General features: G+C 36.7%; 1 protein-coding gene across 1 annotated transcript in view; it reads left to right on the top strand.

Annotated features, from left to right (window-relative positions):
- The first annotated feature begins 10,781 nt into the window (after window positions 1-10,781).
- The window catches only part of LOC149563722 (acyl carrier protein 1, mitochondrial-like), a 43,437-nt gene continuing 27,545 nt past the window's right edge, over window positions 10,782-26,673 (top strand). The window contains exon 1 of the mRNA XM_089826860.1: window positions 10,782-11,162. Coding sequence (XP_089682986.1) covers window positions 10,884-11,162 — 279 coding nt within the window. The 5' untranslated portion in view covers window positions 10,782-10,883. The remainder of the gene's footprint in view (window positions 11,163-26,673) is intronic.

The raw sequence follows: 26,673 nt of genomic DNA, 5'->3' as shown, positions 1-26,673 counted from the left end.
CTTTTTATGTGATTGTTGGAGTGGATAACCCATAGATTGATATCGAAATGGATGTACTTTTGTTAAACAAATCTTCAATATTCTTCTTCAAGATATGAAAATCTTTGTATTTGGGGGCAAATTTATTCTAATGCTTTTCCATAGCTTTATCAATCTTCCTTTTATCTAATTCTGGCATAACTTGGGCTAGTATTGTTTCCCTTATTTTTCTTTCAGTTTGTAAGTTGTATTGCCATTTCTGCTCAACTTTGTTATATAGACTTTTGGGTAAAGAGTTGGCAATTTCTAGAGGATTTGTCTTGAATGTAGCCATCATGTCATATATGGCCTCCTCGACTTTATTCTTATCAACTTTTCCTAACTTATCAAAATCTACATGTGTGAAACCAGATAAATCTGCATTTGTAATAATGTTTTCACACAAATTATCAATATCAAAAGAGGGATTATGGGTTACCACCTTGTATTGATTCAAGTCATTTGAATCGGTCTTTTCCTCATCTGAATTCTTCTTAGGTGTACTCTTCTTCCTTAACCTTTTGTAAGTCTTCTTAGCAAGATCACTCAACTATGTTGTGTCAAATGCTCTTTTTCCCTTAGGCTTTGTCACTTTTGTAGCCTTAACAGTGGCTGCCCTTGTGCTTGACTTAGTTATAAGTACAATTGACTTTTGTTGTGGCTTCTTCATAGGCTTCTCTATTTTCTCCATTGTTTGCTCCTTTACTTTCCTCTTCTTGGATTTATCTTCAAGTGCTTCCTTGACTTCTTCTCCCTCGGCACCTTCTACATCTTCACCTAAGCCTTGTGTTAATTATAATGGGGCTTGGCCTAGTTCTTCCTCTTCATCATCTTCTTCTTCTTCCTCCTCCTCTTCTCCACCTTCACCAAATCTCTCTTTCAACTTCTTAACCAATTTGTTCTTCTTCCTAATAACTGTAGTTGGCTTTAAATCAATTTTTATCCTGGATTTGGATTCCTCATTGTTTCCAAATGAGGTTGCACTCTTGTCAATATCTTTTGCTAATAAAGTTGTTATTGTTGCAGAGGCTTCATCCACATTAATCTAATATTGTAAGGATTTCAGCCATCTGACCCTGGGTATTGTTATTTGCACATATGTGTGGTCTGCATCCATTGGGAAACACACATCATCATAATGTTGTTCCACTAAGGATACAAGAATCCTCAATCTTTGTTTCATGGATTTCTTAAAATCCTCAAAATAGCTAGTCATCATTGACTCAAAGTTATCTCCAAGTTGCTCAATAAATTTTGAAATATGTTGTGCAATTGACCTGTTGGTCTTCCAAGCAACTTGACCAAAGATGGGGAAGGTGTTTTGCACATAAAAGAATATGCAAACAAGTAAAGAACTAAACTTGCATGATTCACTTTTGGCTTTCTCGATGACTTTCAAGTTTTCTAATAGTTGTTGTAGTTGTAACTCAGCAAGGTCATAGGAATTGTCTCTCTATACTATCTTATAACCCAATTCAACAGCCATACATGAAACACTATTCAGTCGGCTAGACTGAAAGAACTTGTGAGCTATCACTCTCATTGCAAAGGCAACTAGGGGATCTAATATAGTGTCAATATACGTCCCTCTCTTATTCCACATGACATTTGTATTATTTTCAATGGTTTCCTTTGCATCACTTCTCGTACTCTTAGGTCAATCTAGGGTAGGGTACCCCGATACTTGGTTTATAATCTTCTTTGTGATCTTAATTGGTCTACCTTCCAACAAAATATATTGTCATGTATTCTACTAAAAAAAATTCAAATCCATTTAGTCTTGAACATTTGAGGAAAATTTAGGGTAGGCGTTAACCCTTATTGTTCAACAATTTTATTCTCTTCCCTCAAGACTCCATTTTCACATAGCTAGGAATCTCTTATTTCCACATCTCCTACCTCTCCAATCTTTCTATTATGACAACATCTAACATCTTGGATCATGAGAATCTTTGGTGGTATCATAAATAACGCACCAGAAGGATTTCCCTTGTATGCAATTTTAGGAATAACATGAAACGAGGGTTGTCTAACATCATTACTTATCAATTGAACATTGAAAGCCTCTTTCCCCTTGATGCAATGCAAGGTAGGAGAATCCCCAAAGGAGATGTCCTAGTCCCCAAAAAATAACCACATAGCAGAAAAATAAATAATAACAGATATTTAGATCCAAAATAATGCCCAACATGCCCGGTTGTAAGGCCTTCTAGGTTACGACCAAATACATAAGCAATTACAATAGTAATTCTACAAGATCCCTCAAGATCCAACCCAACTCTAGCTGGTTTAGATCCACACTTTGGAAGAAACCTCTGAGGAAGATCTCAAAATGTGCTCGCAAGCCCACCAAGCAATCTCCTTGTTTTCCAAGTCACAACAACTAGCTCTTCAAAGTTCGCTCCTCCTTCACATCCTCTTCTCCCAGCTAGAGGATGAATAATGACAAGACAAGGCCCTCTATTTATACTAAACCAAGCCACAACTTGACCACTAGCAAGTTACATTAAATTAACCCTATAGCCACAAGTTACATTTAATAATGCCACCTACTAAATGTCTTTTCCCTCTTTGTCTATTTTTTATTTATTTAAAATTATTTTCTTCTAATTTTTGTCACTTTCTCTCTCCACATTTTTTTTTATAATTTTAAATTTTTTTCCTCTTTTTTTTTTTGAAAAACAAAATTATTTCCCCCTTTATTTTCTAATGCAAGATGCTCCTACATTAGATTCCCTAGGTAGATAGAAAAGTGTGTCCCACACTTTGATGCCAAAAGAAATATCTGTAACCATCTTCATCTTCACCAAAGTCTTCCACTCTAATAGAGGCAAGAAAACCAACATGCAAATCATCCACATTTGCATCACTCTATCAAACACCAGAACCTCAACCATCCAATCAACATGCTCACTCCTAGGAACAAACTAAACACAATGCTTCATCCAAAAACCCTCATCCACATCAGCAACTAGTGAATCCACACTAGCAGTTACAAACTTCATATCAATAGCAATATATAGATCTCCATAAATACATTCCAAGCTTACAACACTAGCAGTCTCATTACTCACAACAAGATGCTCTGCAACATACAAGCCACCACCACCAAAAATTGGATCATCCATGATCGTGTGCTCTGCAATCTCCATATCAGACTCAACCAACTGATCATGAAAAATAATATCCGTCCCAACATCAACAAGATTAAGAATATCCTCGGCAACAACCTCCAGTTATTCTATAGGTTCTATATCAGGCTCCATAAACTAATCAACAAAAACAAACTCTTCCACCTCGACCTTGCGATGCCATCTTCTCTCTTGAACAAATCTTCTAACTAGCTAGACAACTCACTTCTGGATTGGTAGACTCCAACTCCATAGATCTCTGTGAAATTCAACCATCCCTTCCTTAACTTGATCAACCAAACTAGCTTCAAATCGAGTAGACATCTCTAAAAATCTTTCCTCCACCACATCATAGAGATTCACAATCACCTTAGGGTCCAATCCTCTTAGAGCCATCTTCCAAGATCTTCACAAACCCTCTCCAAAAAATCACCAATAGATCAATTTTCTTGAACAAGATCAACCTTCCATCTTCGCAACCATAGATCCATCTACATGTCCTCCCAAGGTCCGAGTACAAACTGCCTCAACTTCAACAATTTGTCTACACGCTCAGGAACAACCTTCACTCTGATACCACTTGATGTAGTGCAAGGTAGGAGAATCCCCAAAGGAGATGTCCTAGCCCCTAGCAAATAACCACATAATAGAAGAATAAATAATAATACATATATTTAGATCCAAAATAATGTCAATTCTCATAATATAATCATAAGATTTATATCCAACATGCCCAACTATAAGGCCTTCCGGGTTACAACCAAATACATAAGTAATTACAATAGTAATTCCATAAGTCCCTCAAGATCCAATCCCAACTCTAGCTAGTCCAGATCCACACTGTGGAAGAAACCTCCAAGGAAGAACTCAACTTGTGCTTGCAAGACCACCAAGCAATCTCCTTGTTTTCCAAGCCGCAACTACTAGCTCTTCAAAGTTCTCTCCTCCTCCATGTCCTCTTCTCCAAGTTGGATAATGAATAATGACAAGACAAGGCCCTCTACTTATACCAAACCAAGCTACAAGTTGACCACTAGCAAGTTACATTAAATAAACCCTCTAGCCACAAGTTACATTTAATAATGCCACCTATTAAATTCATTTTCCCTCTTTTCTCCATTTTTTATTTTAAAAAAATCTTCTAATTTTCCTTGCTTTCTCTCTCCACAATTTTTTTAAATTATATTTTTTCCTTTTTTTTTTGAAAAACAAAAACAAAATTATTTTCCCCTCTTTTCCTAATAGTTACAGAAGAGTTAGCTTCCCTTTTGATTACCTAGGGTTTGTGAGAAATAAAACAACATAACTCAAAAATAGCTAAATACCTTTCAAATCTGATGAACAATGTCAAGTAGTGGTCGAATTTGGTTTGCAAACACTAAAATCTCCTTTTGCAATTAGCCTTCGTGCTCTTCGTGCACTCTATAAACTCTTGTAAGTGAAAATGAGTCAAAAATTGACTATATAACCCTTCATATTTGGCATTAAATGCTTAGTGCTTACATAGTTGTAAGCTCAACTATCATAGGACTTTCAACACACTTGATTAACATAGCGAGCTTGACACTTACTACCATGACTCCTTAACTCAACAACAACAATGAAATCTTCTATGCTCAACACCAAAATAGAAAACAACAAAACTATAATTTTTCTCCAAGTTCTAATCAGTGCATTGCATCTTAATTCATGCATATATGATCTTTTTCAGATCTTAGATTCTTAGAATTCATTCCTGATACAACATTTCAAATATCAGTCCCACACATACCTTTTATTGCCTAGTTGGGGGTGATGTGATCACCTGATCCATTGGATGAAGTGACCTCGTATAAGCTTGATGTACTAAATTCTTCTTTCTTTTTTCATGTCTTGTTCATATTTACCTTTACTTTCTTAACATTGACCTTTTCTTTGTCTTTACCGATTTCATTACTTGGTGCTGGTGACCTAGTTGGATAGTTTCTACTGACATGACCAGTCTTGAGACAACTAAAGCATGTAGTTTCACTCAACCATCTATGTAGTTGACTCTAAAATTTGTTCAAATGCAATTCTCAAGAACATGTCCATATTCTTGACAATAGTGACAGCTGTACGTTGTGTTGTAATCCCAATCATAGGAATTTCCATTTTGATGTACTTTTGTCTGCTTGTTTAATGTCCACTTGGCCTTGGATATGCATTCATATGCTTTGTGTCTATACTTCTAACAATTGTATCAGTATCCTTCAAATCTTTGAGTGCTCATGGTCTTGGTCTTGCATTCATTTGTTTGATGTCCTTGTTTGTTGCAATTGTAGCAATATCCTTTGTAATTTTGCTTGGGGTTCTAAGTGACAGTTTTGCTTCTGCAAACATTTGTTGTATGACCCAATTTTCCACAATTATGACAAGTAGGTTTGTAGTTCTTACCTTTGCTCGCCACTTTTAGATGATTCCCTTTTCTCAGTATTAGTGTGTCCCAATCTAGTAGTATCATTGTTAGGTCTTGGATATTTCATCATTTTTTCAAAGCTTTTGATGGCGTCACTTGCCTTGTTGAATCTTTCAATGAATTCCTTCTCTGCTCTTAGTCCATTTATCAATTGATCATTTTGTAACTTTAGGGTTGTGATCTCAATTTCCTTTCCATTCAATTCATGGTTTGCAAGAATCAATTGATTCATTGTATCCAATTGCATGTTAGCAAGCTTTTTCACATCCAATGTCTTCTCTTCAAGTCTGTTAGTTAGTATCCTTTTTTCATCTTCAATCGTGACTTTGTCTTCCTTGGCTTTCTTTTTCTATTAGTCACCTCACATAACAATATTGATTGGACTTCTTGTTCTATTTAAGAATTTTTGACCTCTTCAGTTAGGCCATTATTCTTTTACATGAAATTTACAACTGCTGCATCAAATTCACTTGAGTTTTCATCCTTAAAAAATCCAATAGTGTCTTCTTCTTAGCATCGAGTCTCATTTTGTTGAATAGCCAATTCCTTTCTTCTATTCAATGAACACTACAATTCATCTCTTGTCTCTTTGAGTTGATGTAGGGAAAGTTGTATTTCAATCTTTTGGTTCTCAATAGTATTTCCCAACTTGTAGACTTCCATCTTCAAGATCTTACCTCCAAAGTTGTAAAACCTTCCTTTCTAGAGAACAAAGCTCGTACCAATTGTTGGAAATAAGAATAGGAAAGTAAGAAGAGCGGGGGGTGAATCAACACTTAAAACTCTTACCTCTAAAATAGCATAAAATGCATCACATCCATAGCATAAAGTAAATAACACATGACATAGTAAATTGGTTACCCAAAAACCTTCCAATGAGAAGGTAAAATTGGTGTGGGGATGACACCCACAAATCTTCACTACTGTAGTTGCAAAGTGTGGCCTATTATTGCTACAATGTGTTTGATCATAATCTATGATCTACCCTGTGAAAGGTTTGCCTTGTTAAAGGGTTACAAAGACTATTAGGTCTCACTTTGTTAGAGGATTTAAACTTACAACAAAGCAAGCACCTCGTTAAGAGATTTACAACAGCCTGTTAGGACAACTCAGTTAAGAGATTTGCTCTATATCACCTGTTAGAATGATTCAACACCATGATCCTTCGGTTAGCACCTCTATGCTCGATGTCAAATCTTCTCTTTGTGGAATACAACTTGATCCTCGTGATCAGATATGTCTTATCTATCCTTTCACTTCTATACTTTGTTCTTCTCAAACTGATTCTTCAATGCATAGCTTTGTCATAGCTATCTCAACCACCATGAATGTTCTTTCTACTCATAGCATTTGTCTTCTTATACACACTAAAAACTCTCTAGAGTTTGCCTTGTTAAATAAGCATTGGTGGGTATGGATTAGGTAAGAATCAACAGTTGTGGTTGATCCAATTTGCCACCTCAAGCTTTCCTTTTTTTTTTTTCTGTTTGGTTGAATGTACTGCATAAGGATTCACAATATAACTCCATACTTATCTCTCATAATCGTAAAATATGATTATGTTGGCCCAAAAATGGTTTACATATAAGTTTGTGCCATTACAAACAACTATGCCAAAAACTGTTCACTCTGCATTTGAAGACTCTTATGCTCGACCTTCACTATGCTCCTAATGCTGTAACTAGGCTTCTGAATAGCTCAACACTCTCTGTTTACTCAGCACTAACTATCCATATTGCTCAACATGTATTGGCTAACAACTTATGCTCGACATGCTTTCACCACTCGGCTCACACTGATTGCTCAACTCACTCTGATCACTTGGTATACACTATATACTTGGTTTGCATTGTAATTCTGCTAGATTATGACTAAGTGTTTTGTCACTACCTTGTCAAAACCAATTTGAGATTAACAAAACCACTTTGAATAAAGTTGGAAAAAATTAACCTTGGAGTCTTGTTAGGCTCCACATAACAACAACAACCATGAATGATATCTCGTTTATTAATTTACATAGTTATTACCAAAATTGTCAATTTGATAATGTGTTAAATGAGTAAATAATTTAATTTGTGAGATATCAAGGTTAGGGAACTCACAACTCTCTTCATCTCTCCATATCTTATTTTGAACTTGTGTATATAGACATCTCCTTATCTCTCCATTGCTCTACATATCCTTTTTTGTCTTTTTTATGTCACACTATATCTATATATCTCCCTCTCCCTCTTCCTAGACTTCCATATCTATATATCTTAATCTCACTCCATATGCATCTTTGCATATTTTTTCTTTCATTTATCCGACGTAGTTATCTCATTATTTCCATATACCTCCTTACGCATGTATCTTTATATGTCACTTCTTATCTCTATTTTACCTTTCTATAAATCTCTCTCTCCCTCCTTTTGTTTTACCTCTTCTAATATTCATCTTTGATCTCTCTCTCTCTCTCTCTCTCTCTCAAACATAACATGAAGGTATTTGTACTGGAATATTGTTATTATGTTGATTTAGATTTTTTTACTCATGCTTGTGTAGTAAAACAAATGTGGAGAAATTGGAAATAGATTAGTAGAATGGATAGTTAAATTAGGAAGCCCACACCCCAGATTTCTCTCAATACACGAAGATTCAAAACAACCCAATTGGATTAAGGTAGACTCAAGAATTGAATGACTGTGAGGGCTTTCATTTTCTATATGGATTGTTGATGGAACATGTCCATATTCTTGATGATAGTGACAACTGTACCTTGTGTTGTAATCCCAATCATAGGAATTTTCATTTTGGTGTACTTTTGTCTACTTGTTCAATGTCCACGTGGCCTTGGATCTGCATTCATATGCTTTGTGTCCATACTTTTGACAATTGTATCAGTATCCTTCAAATCTTTGAGTGCTTATGGTCTTGGTCTTGTATTCGTTTGCTCGGTGTCCTTGTTTGTTGTAGTTGTAGCGGTATCTTCTGTAGTTTTGCTTAGGGGTTCTGATTGACAATTTTGCTGCTGCAAACATTTGCTGTATGACCTAATTTTCCACAATTATGACAAGTAGGTTTGTAGTTCTTACCTTTGTTATTCCTTTGCTCGCCACTTTTAGATGATTCTCCTTTCTCAATTTTAGTGTATCACAATCTAGTAGTATCATTGTTAGGTCTTGGAGATTTCATCAAATTTTCAAAGTATTTGATGGCTTCACTTGGTTTGTTGAATCTTTCAATGAATTCCTTCTCTGATCTTGGTTCATTTCTCAGTTGATCATTCTGTAACTTTAGGGTTGTGATCTCAATGTCCTTTCCATTCAATTCATGGTTTGCAAACATCAATTGATTCATTCTATCCAATTGCATGTTAGCAAGCTTTTGCACATATGATGTCTTCTCTTCAAGTATGTTAGTTAGTATCCTTTGGTCATCTTCAATCATGACTCTGTCCTCCTCAACTTTCTTTTTCTGTCCAGTCACCTCACATAGCAATATTGATTGGACTTCTTGTTCTATTTTAAGACTTATGACCTCTTCATTTAGGAAAACAAATGTGGATAAGATGGAAATAGACCACTAGACTATATAGTTAAACTAGGAAGCCCACACTCCAAGTTTCTCTCAATACATGAAGATTGAAAATAACCCAATTGGATTAAGATAGACTCAAAAATTGAATGATTGTGAGGGTTTTCATTTTCTATATGGACTATTGATGGAACATGTCCATATCCTTGGCAATAGTGACAACTGTACCTTGTGTTGTAATCCCACTCATAGAAATTTCCATTTTGGTGTACTCTTATCTACTTGTTTGATATCCGCTTGGCATTGGATCTACATTCATATGATTTGTGTCCATAATTTTGACAATTGTATCAGTATCCTTCAAATCTTTGAGTGCTTATGGTCTTGGTCTTGCATTCGTTTTCTTGGTGTCCTTGTTTGTTGTAGTTGTAGTGGTATCTTCTGTAGTTTTGCTTGGGGTTTTGATTGACAATTTTACTCCTGTAAACATTTGCTGTATGACCTAATTTTTCACAATTATGACAAGTAGGTTTGTAGTTCTTACCTTTGTTATTCCTTTGCTCGCCACTTTTAGATGATTCTCCTTGGTTTGTTTAATCTTTCAATGAATTCCTTCGTTGCTCTTAGTTCATTTCTTAGTTGATCATTCTATAACTTTAGGGTTGTCATCTCAATGTCCTTTCCACTCAATTCATGGTTTGTAACCATCAATTGACATCAATTCTAAGAGGCCAATACAAAGAATGACATGCACATAAACTCTTATCCCTAAATGCCTATAAGGGGTAACTTAGAGTGTAGGTGGTGAATAGACTTTCCCTTGCTGTTGGGAGATGCCTTTGATTAGCCAAGAGATGAAGAAGGTAACAATATATTGCAAATTATTATATCTTCTCGAATCTAAATTAAAACCCAGTCAAATGTAACAAATACTTAAAAACAAGGAAAACATTAGGAGACCTTGAAATTGAATTGAAATTACACAAAAAAGGAAGCATGCTATTAGTAGTAGAGTCTTGATAAGTGCCTTGTACCTTGGTGATACAAGAATTAACCTTGAAATTGATTTGAAAATACATGAAAGGAAAGGAAGTGTACTATTAGTTGTAGAATCTTGATAAGTGTCTTGTACCTTGATGATGAAAGTGCTTCTTAAAATGAGATCACAAGTACTTATATAATTACACGACTTCACAAAAACCTAAAAAGACATAAAAATATATATGCTTGCTTAATGATTGCAAGGCTTGCCACCATGATGAGATGATTAGCTTGAATGTTTGAATATGCTTGATTACTTAAATGCTCAATTAAATGCTTGTATATATTGATTGTTTTGAAAATAAGATATGTAACCTTGTACTTATACCTTACCTAGCCATTTCAATTCTATTACACCTCACTATTGTATAATGATATTATAAAAATACATTAAAAGATTATTTAATAAGGAAACATACAATAAGATGACAGAGTACTATTATTTACTAAAATAATAGATCAAACAAATTATACATTTGAAATAAATGTTAAAAACTATAAGCATCTGAAAACTCATTCGATTATACTTTCACAAATACATGCATTGCATGAATATGCCTACAACGATAAAAACTAATTTTGTTTTATATTGCTATAATTTTTTTTTATTAGATAAATATTTAATTCTAAACTGGTTTGTTCATTTCATTTCCTCATTATTTGGGAATATATTGTTTCATCGACCTCCACTGCAAAGCCGAGGAAGGGAGAGGAGAAAAGAGTTTGGGAGACAGCGCAAAATGCAGGCTGCTAGGTCTGGAATTCGAGCACTGGCACGGCGGTCATTAACACATTCAAGGAAATGCACTGCATCGGATTTGCTCAAGTATTCAAAGAGCCTAAATTCCCAAGTGTTGAATAAGGGGAATGTGCACTTACAGTCGTGGGTAGGGGGATTTTTGGGTAGAAGAGAGTACACTCAAGTGGCCTACTCTCCTGCAACTTATTTAGACAAGCAGGAGGCCACGGATCGAGTGATTGAAGTCTTCAAATCCTGCCCTCAAGTTGATCCTTCAAAGGTGCTATTAATCGTTGGATTCATTGTAGCTCATTTTGTTATACGTGCAATTTTCGATTTTCATTGAAATTCGTTCAGATTTAGGATAAATTCTCATTTTGGAATAATACATCCAATTTCTTTTTTGATTATTTGTCTATTATTTCATTGTTAAAGTGGGCTGGATTTAGATTTTGGTTTTGGTCTAGAGGTTTAACCGCGGCTCTTAAAATCTAATATTACACACTTCTTTATGTCTGACCGTTTGAAGTACTCTGCCGGGCAATATAATTGGTTGATCTTTATTAGCAGCAATTTTTTTATAAATTTTGTGTCTGGGTTTCTTTTGTGTCAAATTGGTCAAAAGTGCATGAATTTTTGGAGTTGCGAAGTGTAGAGAGGTCTGTAATTTTGGGATGGAAAGATTTAGAGGACAGATTGATTATGATTTGCGATTTTGCTTTATGTGTCTAGGACGAGAGATAATTTCTGGTTTGTGTATAACAGCTTACTTTCCGTTCATTTTCTATTTTGGAACCAGCACCTAGACAGAAATTGATTCCTTACCATAATCTGTATGTTTTATTAATGTAACCTCGCTACCGAATTCTCCAGCCCAGATATTTTTCAATAAAGTAATGTAGTACCTGAACAATGAAATTGAATAATACCATATTTGGGACTGGTGTTGTGCCTGTATTTTTATGTTGATCTTTCGACCAAATGCCGTGTAAGTTAGTACAAAACCTCTTGATATGTACTCGTGAGCCAACTAGGCTTGTGGCGTCCGCATGGCAAGTGCATTTTTTCTTTGAAGTGGATATTAATCCTCGGGCCATCTTTTTTCGCTTGCCTGCAATGACTTTTGAGTCTCTTCTTTTAGTCATTTTTTCCATTGATGAGATTTGAACTTGGGTGTCTCAATAAGTGCGGGTTAACATTTGAATCCTAGAACTCAACAGCTTAAAATAAGTAAATAAAATTCTAAAAAGCTACAGGATATGTTGAACTCATGATTGCTTGGTTGGAACTTGGAAGTACGTCACATTAACCACTTGAAGACTATACTGTTGTCAAAATTGTAAAATCATTTTTCACCAGGTTTAAATTAGACACAACGTCACAGGGTATAAGAGCCTGGAATTGCCATCTTTAATGCACTTACGTGATGCAGGCGAGTGTTGCAATCTCCAGGTTGTTTGTTATTACCTTCTATTCAGATCTTGATATTGATCTGCTAGATTTAGCTTATGATTATTTGAAAATGACAATGCATCAGTCCAGCACTGCGATTAGAAGAGAATTTTGTTAAAACTACAGCCCAGAAAATGCATGAAGACAAAACTGAAACAAGGAACACCAGAAATATCGTGGGAAAACCCTTCTAGAATGAAGGGAAAAACCCAGCCACACAACAAAAACATATCTTTATTGATAATAGAATGTCAAGTATACAATACCTATCGCTTGATGCGATATATATATCTGTAGGAAAGACCCTTCACATTATAACAGAAGGTCTCTTGAGATTCTCATAATTCCTATAATAAATTATAACTCTTCGAATATTCATGCCTCAATGCATGTAAATGACACATGTCATTTATATTTAATATTACAAATTAAACTTAAGTGTCTTTTTCAGCTGAATGTAACAATAACGGTAGTAACGTTCATATTTTCAGAGATAAAGATCTCTATCGCAGCTACCATCTTCAACACTCCCTCTTAACCAGAGAGAGATCTTTAGCTAAACAGTCACACAAGACTGCAACCAAAATGTTAATGATGAAATCTCATCCCATATATCCTATAAGATTCATGAAAACTTGTAACAATTAATCACATTTATGGAATCACTCAACATGAAATCCTGTAACAATTAATCACATCCATGTAATCACTCAACATGAAATCCTGTAACAATTAATCACATTCATGGAATCACTCAACTTGAAATCCTACTCCCATCACGAAATCTCTCAACATGATGACATCTTGGACTCTCTCAAAATGATGTTCACGGACTCTCTCAATGTGATGATATCATGGACTCTCTCAACATGATGTTCACTATCGCATAGTGAAAGAGTTATCATAACTGATTTTATAATATTGTTTATTCACACGAATAGACATAACAAATAAGACTTAGTTCCATTTAAGTCAAATTTTACAAGTATCACAGGAATATAATAAATATCATAAGCATCACAAGCATATATGACAATGAAGGAGATTGCGTAATTACTCCCTCTTAACTCTCACAAGGAGGTAGCTTATGAAGCCTCCCTCTGAAGCTGAGCCTCTCTCTTTGAATTCAAAGCAACCTCATCTCATTTCTTCATCCTGTAGCAAAGAGAGATCAACCCAATATATCAAGATGCAAATACCAATTTATGATAAAAAATAAAAATAAAATACTTATCTTTATGATGGTGCCAAACCATAATCCATTAAACAACCTTTGCAGTCACCATCATCGACATCTCAAGAGATAAATGTTTCCCCTTTTTTATTATCTTTCTCCCTTAGAGATGCCTCGCTGCATGCAAGATCACAGTCCTGATCCGAGGAAGCTATGGTGTGAACATCCTTCAATTTGGGAAACCTCAAACTTTTAATGGGTCTCGAGCACTGAGCATGTGCCGATTGATTTTGAGCTTTTGCCTCTCTGAAAGGACGGGAAATAGTGAAAAAATAGACCCCCGATGTGGACAAAGGAAAGCAAAGCTATAAAAATTGGTTGTGTTGCTTGTTCGTTCTGCCTAGAGAAAACTGTGGCCGTCCAGCCGCCACATCCACACAATCCTTAGTATGCGTGTCAGTTCAGATCTCCACCAGCATTAATTAGATCTTTCGGTCTGGCCAGCTAAGCGCCCCATAACTTTTGGGCCATCAAGGTTTGTCACACTTTCTATCATATTCCTGCCTTTCACCTTCAAATCTCCTGATTCCGTGCTCTCATTTCTTTGAATGGAGATTCGCGTGGGAGCCACAGAGAAATGGAGTGAAAGTGACGATCCACACCACTGCCCCTGACCTTCCTTTTTGTCCGGTCTGTGTTCCTCGGCAACAATAAATCCTGACCGAGTCGTGTGAGCTCTAGAGTAGTAACCATGGCCTCCAATGCCGCTTCAGGAGTAACGAATAACATTTAATGGCAGAACCAAATGAAATCTTAAAACCCAGAAAAGACTAGCGCCATAACAGCAACATAAATTATTTATTTCTTTCTCTTTATCTAGTCACGAGTAGAAAATGACAATTAAGGCAGGCACAGCCTCCGGAATACTATTATAGTTGAAGTAAAATGGGCCTGAGGGTTGTGTCGGTCAATGGTTTTCACACATACAAAGGAAGCTTAAAAACATCCATGTGGGCATCCATAATACCGCCTTCATGAGGGCAATGAGACTGATACCTTGAAGTAAAATGATCAGATATAATAAAAGAAAATCAACAAAAGATAATAATGTGACAGGCTTTCACAATTTGAAGCGGCACACAGTAACACGTAGAATCATAATAATATCTACTACTGGTTCACGCACAATCAGAATCCCTTTTTTTAAAAATAAATAAATCATAGCAAGTGGAATTTGGACCTCCAGATTTAGAAAAGACAAGAATGACTCACATGATCAGATGCGATCAGATAAAAAACAAGAGAATCAAAACCTGCAGATGGGAAAGAAAAAACAAGCCTTGAAGATCGAAGAAACTGATGTCCCGAAAAACATGGACAAGAGAATCGATGGAGCTTCACATTGTTGGCATGAAAATTTGATCAACGGCAGTACAAAGAGATGTCAATATGGAATCCTCCAGCCATGCCTAATACCGCGCAACCTCAAATATCCATATGGTTGGATTCTGCATTAAAATGGCCACTAATCCTTGCCCTTTCTCCAATGAATAAATATTAAATTTACTAATAAAGCAAATTTACTGATAAGTAACAATGCATTATAAAGATAACACATGCATATACAAAAGAAGAAATCAGAAAACTCCTTTACAGTTTCTGAACAAAAAGCATGAATAAATTTTCTCACAGTTGACTATTGAGAACCAAATCTCAATAGATATACAAACTAAGAAAAAAATTCATCATTGCTATAATCAAACCTATGCTTTGATACCATGTTAAAACTACAGCCCAGAAAATGCATGAAGACAAAACTGAAACAAGGAACACCAGAAATATCCTCAGAAAACCCTTCTAAAATGAAGGGAAAAACCTAGCCACACAACAGAAACATATCTTTATTGATAATAGAAGTTCAAGTATACAATACCTATTGCTTGATGCGATATATATATCTTTAGGAAAGACTCTTCACATTATAACAGAAGGTCTCTTGAGATTCTCATAATTCCTATAATAAATTATAACTCTTCGAATATTCATGCCTCAATGCATGTAAATGACACATGTCATTTATATTTAATATTAAAAATTAAACTTAAGTGTCCTTTATAGCTGAACGTAACAATAACGGTAATAACGTTCATATTTTCAGAGATAAAGATCTCTATTGCAGTTACCATCTTCAACAAATTTAAATCCTATAAAATAACCACAGGACTTTCTATTTTTGGAAATGCTGTACTTGTGCGTCTCTCTCTTTCTAAGCCTTTTATACTTTCCCTAGTAGGTGCTTACGCTGGTTTTAGTTTTTTCTGTCCTCAAAAACATTTGATCCACAGGGAGGCATCCCGAGGTTTATAAAGGATACGGATGAGATGGGTACATTCTTTAGCATATCTTTTAATGGGGATGGCTCTAACAATCCTTAATTGATCCAGACCTATGTGGAAAGTGTGGATGCTCCGTATGACAAGTCCAAAGGAAAGAATTAGTTCAAACAGTAGGTTTAAAACCAATGATGGATCTATTCAGTTTTTAATTCTTCTATTTGACGTTTTTGTTAATTATTTATGATTTTATTTCAAGTGAATGATGAGTAAGCTGCAGCACCTTTGCTATGGGATCTATATAGTGTCATCTTTGGGGCCCATATTGTGTATGGTTATGGAACTCTTGCAACCAAAAGCATGTCAGACAGAACAAACCCTTTTTCTGGGTACACATAGGTGGCATAATCAGGATTTTACTGCTTTTGGGAATGGGTTGACCCCTCCTACAACGAGGTATGATCCCTGACTCTTTGGGATTGCTCCTGTCTGTTGCACTGTGTGTATCAGCAGCTGGACGTTATTACTGTGGCCGAGATTGTACTTGCATATCAGATATCTTAATCACTGCAATATTCAGCGAAATGTTCTGGCAAAACTTTAAATGGAATTCAATTTCCTAGGTATGAAACATGAAAGATATAGCATGGCAAATCCATGTCAAAATGAGTCACAAAAACAGTATGTATATATTCAAGTCATAGATCCATTTGGAAACAAATCTCAGGAATAATTTGTGTGTCATTGTGCCCCTTTTCTGGTAAATGTGCAGTTTTGACTGCTGTGCATAATGGAGAAATATGGAGGAAAATGTGTAGGTTTATGATTAATCACAAGTTATTTGCAAATAATGCTAACATGATTGTAATAATCTTTGATTATAGTTTGAACCCCAAGTCTCGCTTGCCTAGAATTTAATATGCCACTTAACAATCCAATAGAGTCTGGACTCTTGAGTACCTGTGATATTGCTATCAAGATTCAACTCTGTAGTTTTTTAGAGTCAAATTCAATGACCCATGTTTCATGAGTAGTGGTTCACAAGTATCCATCTCTCATGAGAATGAATGGAACACTTAGCACTTATTACATCTAAGTGATGCTCACAGAGGTGAATCACCAATACTTCCCGAGAGGTCACCCATCCGTGTACTACTTCAGCTCAGACGTGCTTAACTACAGAATTTTGTCCATGGTTAAGCCCATTATGCTTGTAAACCCATTTGCAAATCTTTCAGCTAGTGTTGTGCCTTATGGACCATTCATTAGAAAGCCCCTCTAACTCATCAATTGATAAGTCGAAGATATTTTCCACAAGAAGTAAAATTGTGATACTGCTTTTAGGATTCAACTGTGTATTTTTTAGAGTCAAACTCATCAACCCATGTTTCATGAGTAGTGGTTCACAAGAACCCATCTCTCATCACAAGAACCCATCTCTCATGAGAATGAATGAAACACTTAACACTCATTGCATCTGGGCAATGCTCATAGGGGTGAAACATTGAAGTCAAAGACATCCTAGTAGGTCAACTATCTTAGTACTACCCTAGCTCGAGTGCGCTTAACTACGAAGTTTCCTACATGGTTAACCCATCCTTGTACTACTCCAGCTCGAGGGCACTTAACTATGAAGTTCCTTGCATGCTTAAGCCCACTTTGCTTGTAACTCCATTTGCAAAACCTTCATCAAATGTTATGCCTTATCTACCATTCATTAGAAAGCCCCTTAAGCTCATTGTTGCCCCACTTTTCATTTTGTACCAATTTTGCAAAGTGGAAATTAACTTGTATTGTGTTTAGTTTGGTCGAGTCAGTTGGTCCTTTCTTCCTCAAGTGATAAGTATCTCCATCGAGTTTTCATCTTTTCCCTTGCCCCGCATTGTATGGCCAGGTGGGTTTTCTTTATCATCATGAGTCTTTTGGGTAGTTTAGGACCTTGCTTGATGGAGATTCTTGAATTATGTTACTTCAGATGAACTACTTGCAGCTCATTTTGTTCCGGACATGAAGAAAGTTGAAATGGTGGAAAATCTAGTTTCGTCTTCTCTTTGGCGGGTTTTCGCACCCCGAAGGTGAAACTCCACCGAGATTCACAAATGCAATTTACGAGTTTAAATGAAGAGAGACGAATTATGTTATGGATAGATCATTCAAGTATTGCCATGTTTTCATTGCGGGAATCATTGAAAACTCACTAAGATGATTAAAAAAGCATCGGCGAAAAACTCAGAAACAACTTCTCCTTGGCGGGTTTCGAACCAAGAAGTCAGTTTTCTGAAAAGGCATTTGTGAAAAGGTAAAGTGAGTCAGTGGGTCCCATCTTTCACTTGCGAAGCCAGTTTTATATTTTCCAGAGGCTTAAAGTAAAGTGATTAGGGTAGAGAAGGTAAAATGAGGGCACAAGCGGAAAAGTGGAAATCGCCTTCTCCTCCGCGGGCTTTCTACCCTTGACAGCAATTTTCCGCAAGTGATAGAAAATCATTCCTGTAAGCATAGTAATTGTGTAAATTGATCATGGGATGTTTTGGGAAAAATATTTGAAGCAAATCAGTTGAGTTTGTGAAGGTATTTTAAATAGAATCCAGTCAGGTGGATTTCTTCCCAAGGAGCACTCCTTTTCTATTTCTCCGAAACAAGGTAAAAATGGGAAAGTAAGTCTGTAATTAAAGAAAGTTACCGTTGGGCCAACGGGAACAGTGAAAAGACAAGGAAAAATCTGTTAGAATCCTCACATTTACTAATTCAACGGATTTATCCTTAAATTCGCTCGTGTGGCGCGGATCATGAAAATCAACGAACAGATTAAGGGTTCTTATATAAAGATAAGTGCAACAGATTTTCAAATCATTGCTTTCTCTTTTGAACTGTTATGCTGAATAGTGCTTCCAAAAAATCTTCAAAGTTACAAGGTTCACTCTTTGCACTATTTGCAATTATTAGATTTTAGTTTACCTTTATATCAGACAAAATGGCAACAAGATTCACCGATTTTGATGGATTGGGTGGAATCAAAGTCTATATGGCAGAATATCACAGACACTTCACTTCGCTTCTTCGACATGCAAGACTTCCAAAGGAGACTAAGGACGGAGCCAATTCACCCCATAACGGAGAAACTTCCAGGAAGTGGATTAGTAGAGGCAGCCGAATTTCCAGTAGCAGTACAAGCTCCAGAGTTGATTATTGAATGCATCAATCATTACAATCCGGATACAAAACAAATCCTACTACCAGATCAAACAGTGCTAATCTCAATTGATAGGCAAGCGGTAGTGAACTACCTGCGGATTCTAGAACGAGAGGAGTTCTCTGAATTAACAATTGGAGGAGCTATGTTTGAATTCTCTCTGAAGAAGATGGTGTGGCGAAAAGAGATCATGAGTTCTTGGTTCCAAAAGCCAAGGGGAGCTAAGAGTAAGGTCCCTAAAACCCTTTTCGGCACTGCTCTCAAGCTCGAGATTGTGGACATTCTGGTCCTCTTGCATCGACTTAAGGTGAGGTAGAAGCCCTTAATTTTGTAGAACAATACTTCTTTTTGGTGCAAATTATTTGCTCGGATACACAATATGTTGATTGGGTGTATGAGGTAAGTGAACATCTGTCTAGGGCTCTTAGTGCGGCTAAGTTCTACAATTCATTTTATATGTCTTCTTTCTTGATATATATGTTGGCTTCCCTACAATTGTGGCCGGGACTCCCCAAATTAGAGAATTTCCCTGATGACGTGAAAAGCTATGAATTTTATCCATGCTTGCAATTGCAGAATAGTTATGCAGAGTATATCCGAGTAAATGATGCGTTCACAATGAGAATATGTAGGGAACTCCAAGGATGTCCGGAGCGGAGATTCAGTCCAGAAGCAATGGCGGTCATCAGTCAATTTGGCAGTTATTTCATTCAATTCTTATTTTTTTCTTATTTGCGTCTTGCAACGTTTGATGGATTTCCTTTGAAGCTGCCTAGATACCCGAATGACATGATTGTACTCATTGAGATCGTGAGGCAAGCGATTCAGGTGAACGCGTTGAGCGCCAGTTTGAGGAAGAAGGGGTATGAATTCCGTATGAAAGTTGGGGCCTATAGTTGTGAGACTCGATCAGATGCTAAAAACATGCTTAAGACATTTGAGAACAAGTACAAGTTAGAGGAGTATGAAGTGGTGAGGCCTATGTTTGACCCAAATGGGTATGCCAAAGATGTGCTTCAAATTGGAAGCGTAATCAAGCATGTTACTACTGTGGAGGATTATTGGGCGGATTGTAAAGATGAGTTGGAAAGCCGAGATCGGGCTTTTGCTAGATTGACAATGGATCAAATAAAGACATATGGCATTAACTTAGATGTGGAAGGGCTAGAAGATGATGGGCAAAATATGTATAGTAATACATATTTGACCAAATTGAGAAATACTCCAATCAGTTCCGAGCCATATGTTGATATGGAAGAAGACCTTGATGTTATGATGGCGCGGCTTGTGAAGAGAACTCGAGTGGGCAGCAAAAAGGGGCCGGAGTAAGAGCAAGACTACCCAAGCTTCTCCAGCTGTTGCTACTCCCACTTCTTCTCAGAGTGCCACACCAAGTGTTACAACTACAGCTGCTCAAGGACCTGCTCAATCTGCAGGAGGAGGTGACCAACCGCGGGAGAAAAATATTTCAATAGCTCCAACTTGCCAAGGCGCTCCTCTACTAGTTATTGAAGCCCAAGCTAGTACCGAAGAAAAGAGGACTGAAGAGCCGAAAGATGGTGTTAATGCTCCAGTCTCACCTCCTCATGTTACTGCTCCAATCTCATCTCCTCACGTTACTCTAACTCCATCTCCTCATCATAGCCTTGGTCCATCTGCAAGCACTCCTCTTTTGAAGCCAACCGGTTCCCCCATTCAGATAGTAGAGATCAGGGATGAAAAGAGCAGTAGCAGCGAGTCCACTGAATCTGATGAAGCTACGAGGAAAACTCAAGAGGAAGAGAAAGCCCCAAGTTCATCTAGGCTTCTTTTTCAAGATCCAAAGAATCCTTTTTTTGCAGCTACAGTGGCAGTGACTCTGGTGAAGAAGAAAATGTTCAGTATAGAGTCACTTGGGGCTGCTTCTAAAGTGATTAGTACAGACTACAGAGTCCTAGCTAGAAGACACCTTAGAAAGGAAGAGAAAGAGGAAAGAGGAGAGCATCCCTGCAAAAGATACTGTGTCTCAAGCAGTTCGCTCTAGGTCTACAATAGTGAAAGGTAAGAAACAGAAGACTTTATCAATACTTAGGCAAGATCCAGAAATAGGACACTTAACAATGGAGATAGCAAAGCCAAACAAAGCAGGGAGAATTGAGGACATGACACTCGATGATTTCACTTTGCATTCAATTGATCTTGGAGAGGCTTGACATGATACAAAGGTGGGCCTATGGAGATCAAGTAATGAGGTGATAGAAGAACAATTGGAGAGCCTCAAATTGTCAAAAATCAAGATGAAGGCTGAGATTGAAGAATTGAAAAGATTTATCAGGCAGTTAGTTGTTCCATTGGCAACCATTACTGGTGTGCTTGCTACTGAGAACCCCACAGCAGAAGAAGTGCAAGCTTTCATCTCATAGCTTCAGAAAATAGGCATTTTGGTCAGATCGGAAAAGAATGGATTGAGAAACTCAATGCAGATGGAATTGCTCTGATCAATCAAATTGGAAATGTTATCCTTCGATTGGAAATTGAGAAGGATAATATCATATCTAATCACAACACTTTGGCCCTGGAGAAGGCAAGATGTGATGAATGCATTTCCCTCCTGAAAATGATCATCCAAATGAAGGCAAAAGAGGCGGTTGAAGCAAAGATTTTGAAGAAAGGGATTGAGCCTCTGTTCGAATGGCTTCAAAGCATGCAATTTAAGCTGGAGATGATTCAAGAAGCTGAAGAGGGACTCAAAGAAACAGGGGAAAAAGTGAGGAAGACCCAAGACAGAGCATTCGAACTCATGCGAGGATTACACACTGACTCTCAAACCAGTGGGCAAGGGAAAGCTCTTATTGGGGTAGAAGTAATGAAGAACAACTTCTCCACATACTTGAGTAATCTATCTGGAATGACTTCAAGCAGTCAAAACAGAGTATTAGAGTTGCAGACGCTTGGTGGATGCATACACGTGGCTGTTGAAGAATTGACAAGTCAACTAAATGCAGTAAAGGAGTTGGCTTGAGAGCATTCGAAGTGGCTCTTAAGATTCACTAATGTACATGTGCCTAGTCACGAAGAAATGATTCCAATTATAGTTGCTGCTAAGGCATATAGAGCGAAAACTGAAAAAGGAAAGAAGCCCAAGTGATTCAGTTGACACCCTCTTTTCATTTTCTGTTGTAAACTTTGCAAATTTTGTAAATTTTGTAATACGACAAACTGGCCTCTTGCCATTTGTCATCCTCAGAAGATGAACCGATTAAAATTCCTATTGTAACGGTCATCTCTCTAACTCTATATGTATGAAGTTGAATGATTAATGAAGGTCGGCAAATTTTGGTGTAGGATACTTGATGTTGTAGAGTCAATTGAAGAGTATTTTATGTCAATTATTTTCTGTTCCAGTAAGTTGATAGTTGTTAATTAGCTGATTCTTTCTCTTAAACTAAGTTACAGTACGAAGGAAAGGATGTTTCATTCCTTTGTTTCGAGATTGTGAATAAACCCAATAGGATGTGCTGTGGAATATTCGGAGAAGGACTCATTAGACTTTTTTTTTATTTCATTTATATCTCTGTTAATAGTTGCTGTAGATTAGTTAAGCGCTGAGTGTATGAATTCATAGGATTTGTGAGTTCTATCATTTGGTTCATAGACTAGAAAATTCCCCTTGCTTGGATTAAGTTCTACTTAGGCTTAATTCGGTTTGCCTCTCCTACTCTTGGGTTAAGAGCATACCCTGTGTTAGTTTTAGGATCAAAACATAATTCATTGCATATCATTCCATAAGGGAGCTGTGCCTACCAATTCAGAGAAAAGCCAATAATCAGAGAATGGCTTTTCAACTGCTGTAACCAGATATTGTTCACGATTTGGGCACTAAGAGTCATATTCCTAAGAAACAAGAAAGGACAAATCTGTTTACCAACACTCATCAATTAAGCATGCTCAAGATGGAGTAGTACTGGGATGGGTGACCTCTCGGGAAGTCCCGGTGCTTCACCACTATAAGCATCACCTAGATGCAATGAGTGCTAAGTGTTGCATTCATTCTCATGAGAGATGGGTCAATGAGTTTGACTCTAAAAACTCCTTAGTTGAATCCTGATTAAAACATCACAATTTGTCTTGCTGTGGAAAATATTTATGACTTATCTTCAGTACTTGTTGAAAAACATGATGTTTAGCTATTAGAACATGTCTTTGTTTCCAAAAATGTTGGCATCAATTTTACTTGTTGAAGTGGTTTGACATATAAATAAATAAGGTTTCTGAGTAGAGTCATCTGGAATATGCATTCTGATTGCATTTTCATGATGAAAGATGAGAACAAAATTCTGTTTAATGTTTTCTATGACATTTTGATCCAAATCCTCAGAGCAATTGAAATAAATCTGAGTTTAAATGATTCCTTGGTAATTTTAATCAATTACGAGAATTAACTACTTGCAGATATATAATTATTAATTTCAGATCAACAGCGATTTGAATAAAATGTTTGTGCATTTAGACTGTTCCCAGATTTCAATGTTAATGAGTCAGTTGATAAAGTCAGAGTATTTCCCAGGTACCAATAACAATAACAAATCAGTTCATGATGTGCAATAATATACTGATCATAGAAGCTTGCCTATAATAACAGTTCTGTCATACATACAAATACAGATCAAATTGATAAGCTGGCAGACCTGAGAAACATAACTTCCACAATCTAATCTGTAGGTGTGATATTGATTGGGTACCTTAAATTATCCTCTTGTATATCGTTTCTTGTATAATCAGCCGAGGTTGATTGGATTTGTAACAGCCAACTGCGATTGGCTTGTGAATCTCCTGCGCCCGGCTGGTGATGTTTAAGTTGCATTGGCTCTGTCTCCTTCTATTGAAGCAAGGTAGGGATTTTGGCAAGGCAAGCGTGGATTCCACCACCTCCTTGGAGAGCCGTGTCCAAGGTAGTAGTGGATTCCATCACTCCCTTGGACAACGTCCAAAGTTTGCAAAAAATTTCCAAGTGTTGTATTATCTTCTTTGAACAAAAAACTTCATTCCCTTTTGCTTTGAAACTCCTCTCTTCATTTTATCCAAGTGACCTCAATCATGCCTTGAGGTGATTTTGATCACTTTTATCTCAGATTTGACTCCAACTTGCTTCCATTCATATTTTGAAATTCAGTTCTGTTCTATTGGCAAATGCATGTTTCAACTTAATTGTTTCAGATCCTATTGGAAAAAGGTATGAATTTCGTGTTATTATGATAAAATCTTGCTCATGCTTGTTGATTGCTCACCCTTATCCACCTAGCAAACCTGTAATCCTTTCCAATCTGACTCCCATTCTCTCCTAATGATTAGAACTTGGGCTTCAATTCAGATTTTCACAATCATATCAAACTTTGACTAGATCTCAATCCCACTCAAAACTTGGGTAAGTGGTGGATGACTTGCTAACTTATGCTTCAACTTCTTCAAATAAGATGGTTGATATGTCCCAAAGTTGGCACTAGACCTGTAGCATGAGGAGACAAAAATGGAAGCAGTGGGAAGAGAGTTAAAGATTGATGACTATCACCTAAGTTATCAGTTTGGTACAGATCCTGGTTCAGGTTTGTGAATCTAGCTAAATGTTTTTAATGATTCTAATGTACAAAAAAAATTTAAAATTAAATATATTATAAGGATCTTTATGACATTAAATTAAAATAGTACACAAAATTGCACATAATTATACAATCAATTCAATCAACTTGTAATAACCCCAATAGGTTATAACTTCTTCAAACACCAAAAATCTTTATACTTCAGTTGTTTGACATTTCGTCAAACACTTTGCAAGCAAGCTCTGATACCACTGTAATGACCCTCCTCAAATCTGCTCTCAAAAATGCTGATGAAAGCTCAAGGAATTTCATCAAACAATTCACATGCAAGGGACGTATGACTGATATAGTATTTCAGCTAGCTTCAAATGACTTTTTCTTCAATTTGCATCAATGAGAATCTTATGCTAGAAGACTACAGTGGACTACACAATGACCTAATATGAGTGTGCTACTAATTTTGACAATATTCAGTGCATATATATGATCTAAGCATGAGAAACGAACATCTATAGCCAACTGACATTTTTACAAACAGTTGGTATGCAAACTAACTAGCTGATAAATAATGATATTAAATTGCTTAAATGACACCAGCAACTATTATCTTCTTAATTGCAATGAAAAATACAATGCTCATGAAATATGGCCAAGACTTTGGCATTTACATGGATTACAAAATGATAATGCTGGTATAATGGACACTTACAGCTGAAAGCTTATAACACCCTAAAAAGCAATACTAATAGAAGAACCTGGTTGTAGATGGCTGTAATAATTTCCTTCAATGCTGCCCCTTCTGTTTTGCTTTTCCGATTTGCTTTTTTCGACTGCTTTTTTAGATCCGCTTTTTGAACTGCTTTTACGGAATGCTTTTTCGGCCTGCTTTTTCGGTTCCGCTTTTTCGGGCTGCTTTTTCGTATCTGCTTTTTCAGACTGCTACAATGTTGAATCTCAAGATCATATCTTTCAATGGTGTCAAGATTTCCAGCTTGAAGGGATTTCATCCTTCAAACTATTGAGACATAATCTCCAGAAAATTTTTCAATTTTTTTTGATATTTCCAAGCATACTAAAAAGAAACTCTTCCCTTTCTTTTATAGTGTTTTCACAAGAGCTCAGTCCTTCGTTTTCTCAATGTGGGATAAAACATAACTCCCTTTATGTAACTTATGTCTCCAATGTGTTATAAAATAAAGGGGACTCTTTTAATTTAAATATTTTTCACAAACTATAGTCTATGCATTAATAAAGTTGAATATTTAAACTTAACTTTATAAAATAGCTTTATCAATGCATAACAAATCTTATCAATGATAAACAAGTCTTTTTGTCGATTTTAAACAATTACCATCGACATACCGCTGCCACTGGATGTCCGACCATATCCAAGATGACTTACTATAAATAGTAAGTATGCCCAAAGTTGCTCAAAACCCCTCAGAAAGATCTGCAACTGAAACTGTCTAGGCCAAATGGCCTCTAAGTCCCTTTAATGTCCTGGTTAGCCTACGGGACCATGGGGAAATAGACTAACGACAACATCATGCTATGAATGCTAGAAAGGGGACATTACAGTCCGCCCTTCCCAAAATTGCTTGTCCCCAAGCAATGGTCGAACAACAATCCAATCAATCCACCTGGATCCCAAATGTAGTCATGAACTATACTGCTGTCAGTCAACATAGGCTCCTGCAACAACCTTTGAAAATTAACCAAGAGGAATCCATAATCAAATTGGCGAATACAACTCACCCAAACTCCAAAGTCAGGAACCCATGAGAAACAAGCTCTCGAAATATCAGAACCCAAGTAGAGTAGATAACCCAAACTGCCAACATAGTAAATACCATCAACACATCCCACTAGCCTATGTGGAATGTACAATACAATTTTGCAACAACGATGAATACTCCCGCATGACACTGCACCAAATACAGAGAATCCACACACTGCACACCCACTGCAATTAACACAACTCTGCAGATCACCGGCCACTATCTCATAACCATAACACCCATGCACTGCTGATGGTGAATAGTCATTACACGGTAGATAGCAAAAAT

Source organism: Cupressus sempervirens, chromosome 4 (genome assembly GCF_028749045.1).
Source record: "Cupressus sempervirens isolate cs-2001-9-10 chromosome 4, ASM2874904v1, whole genome shotgun sequence".
NCBI classification, from domain to species: domain Eukaryota; kingdom Viridiplantae; phylum Streptophyta; class Pinopsida; order Cupressales; family Cupressaceae; genus Cupressus; species Cupressus sempervirens.
Note: the sequence above shows the minus strand (reverse complement) of the source record. Positions and strands in the feature narration are given on the sequence as shown.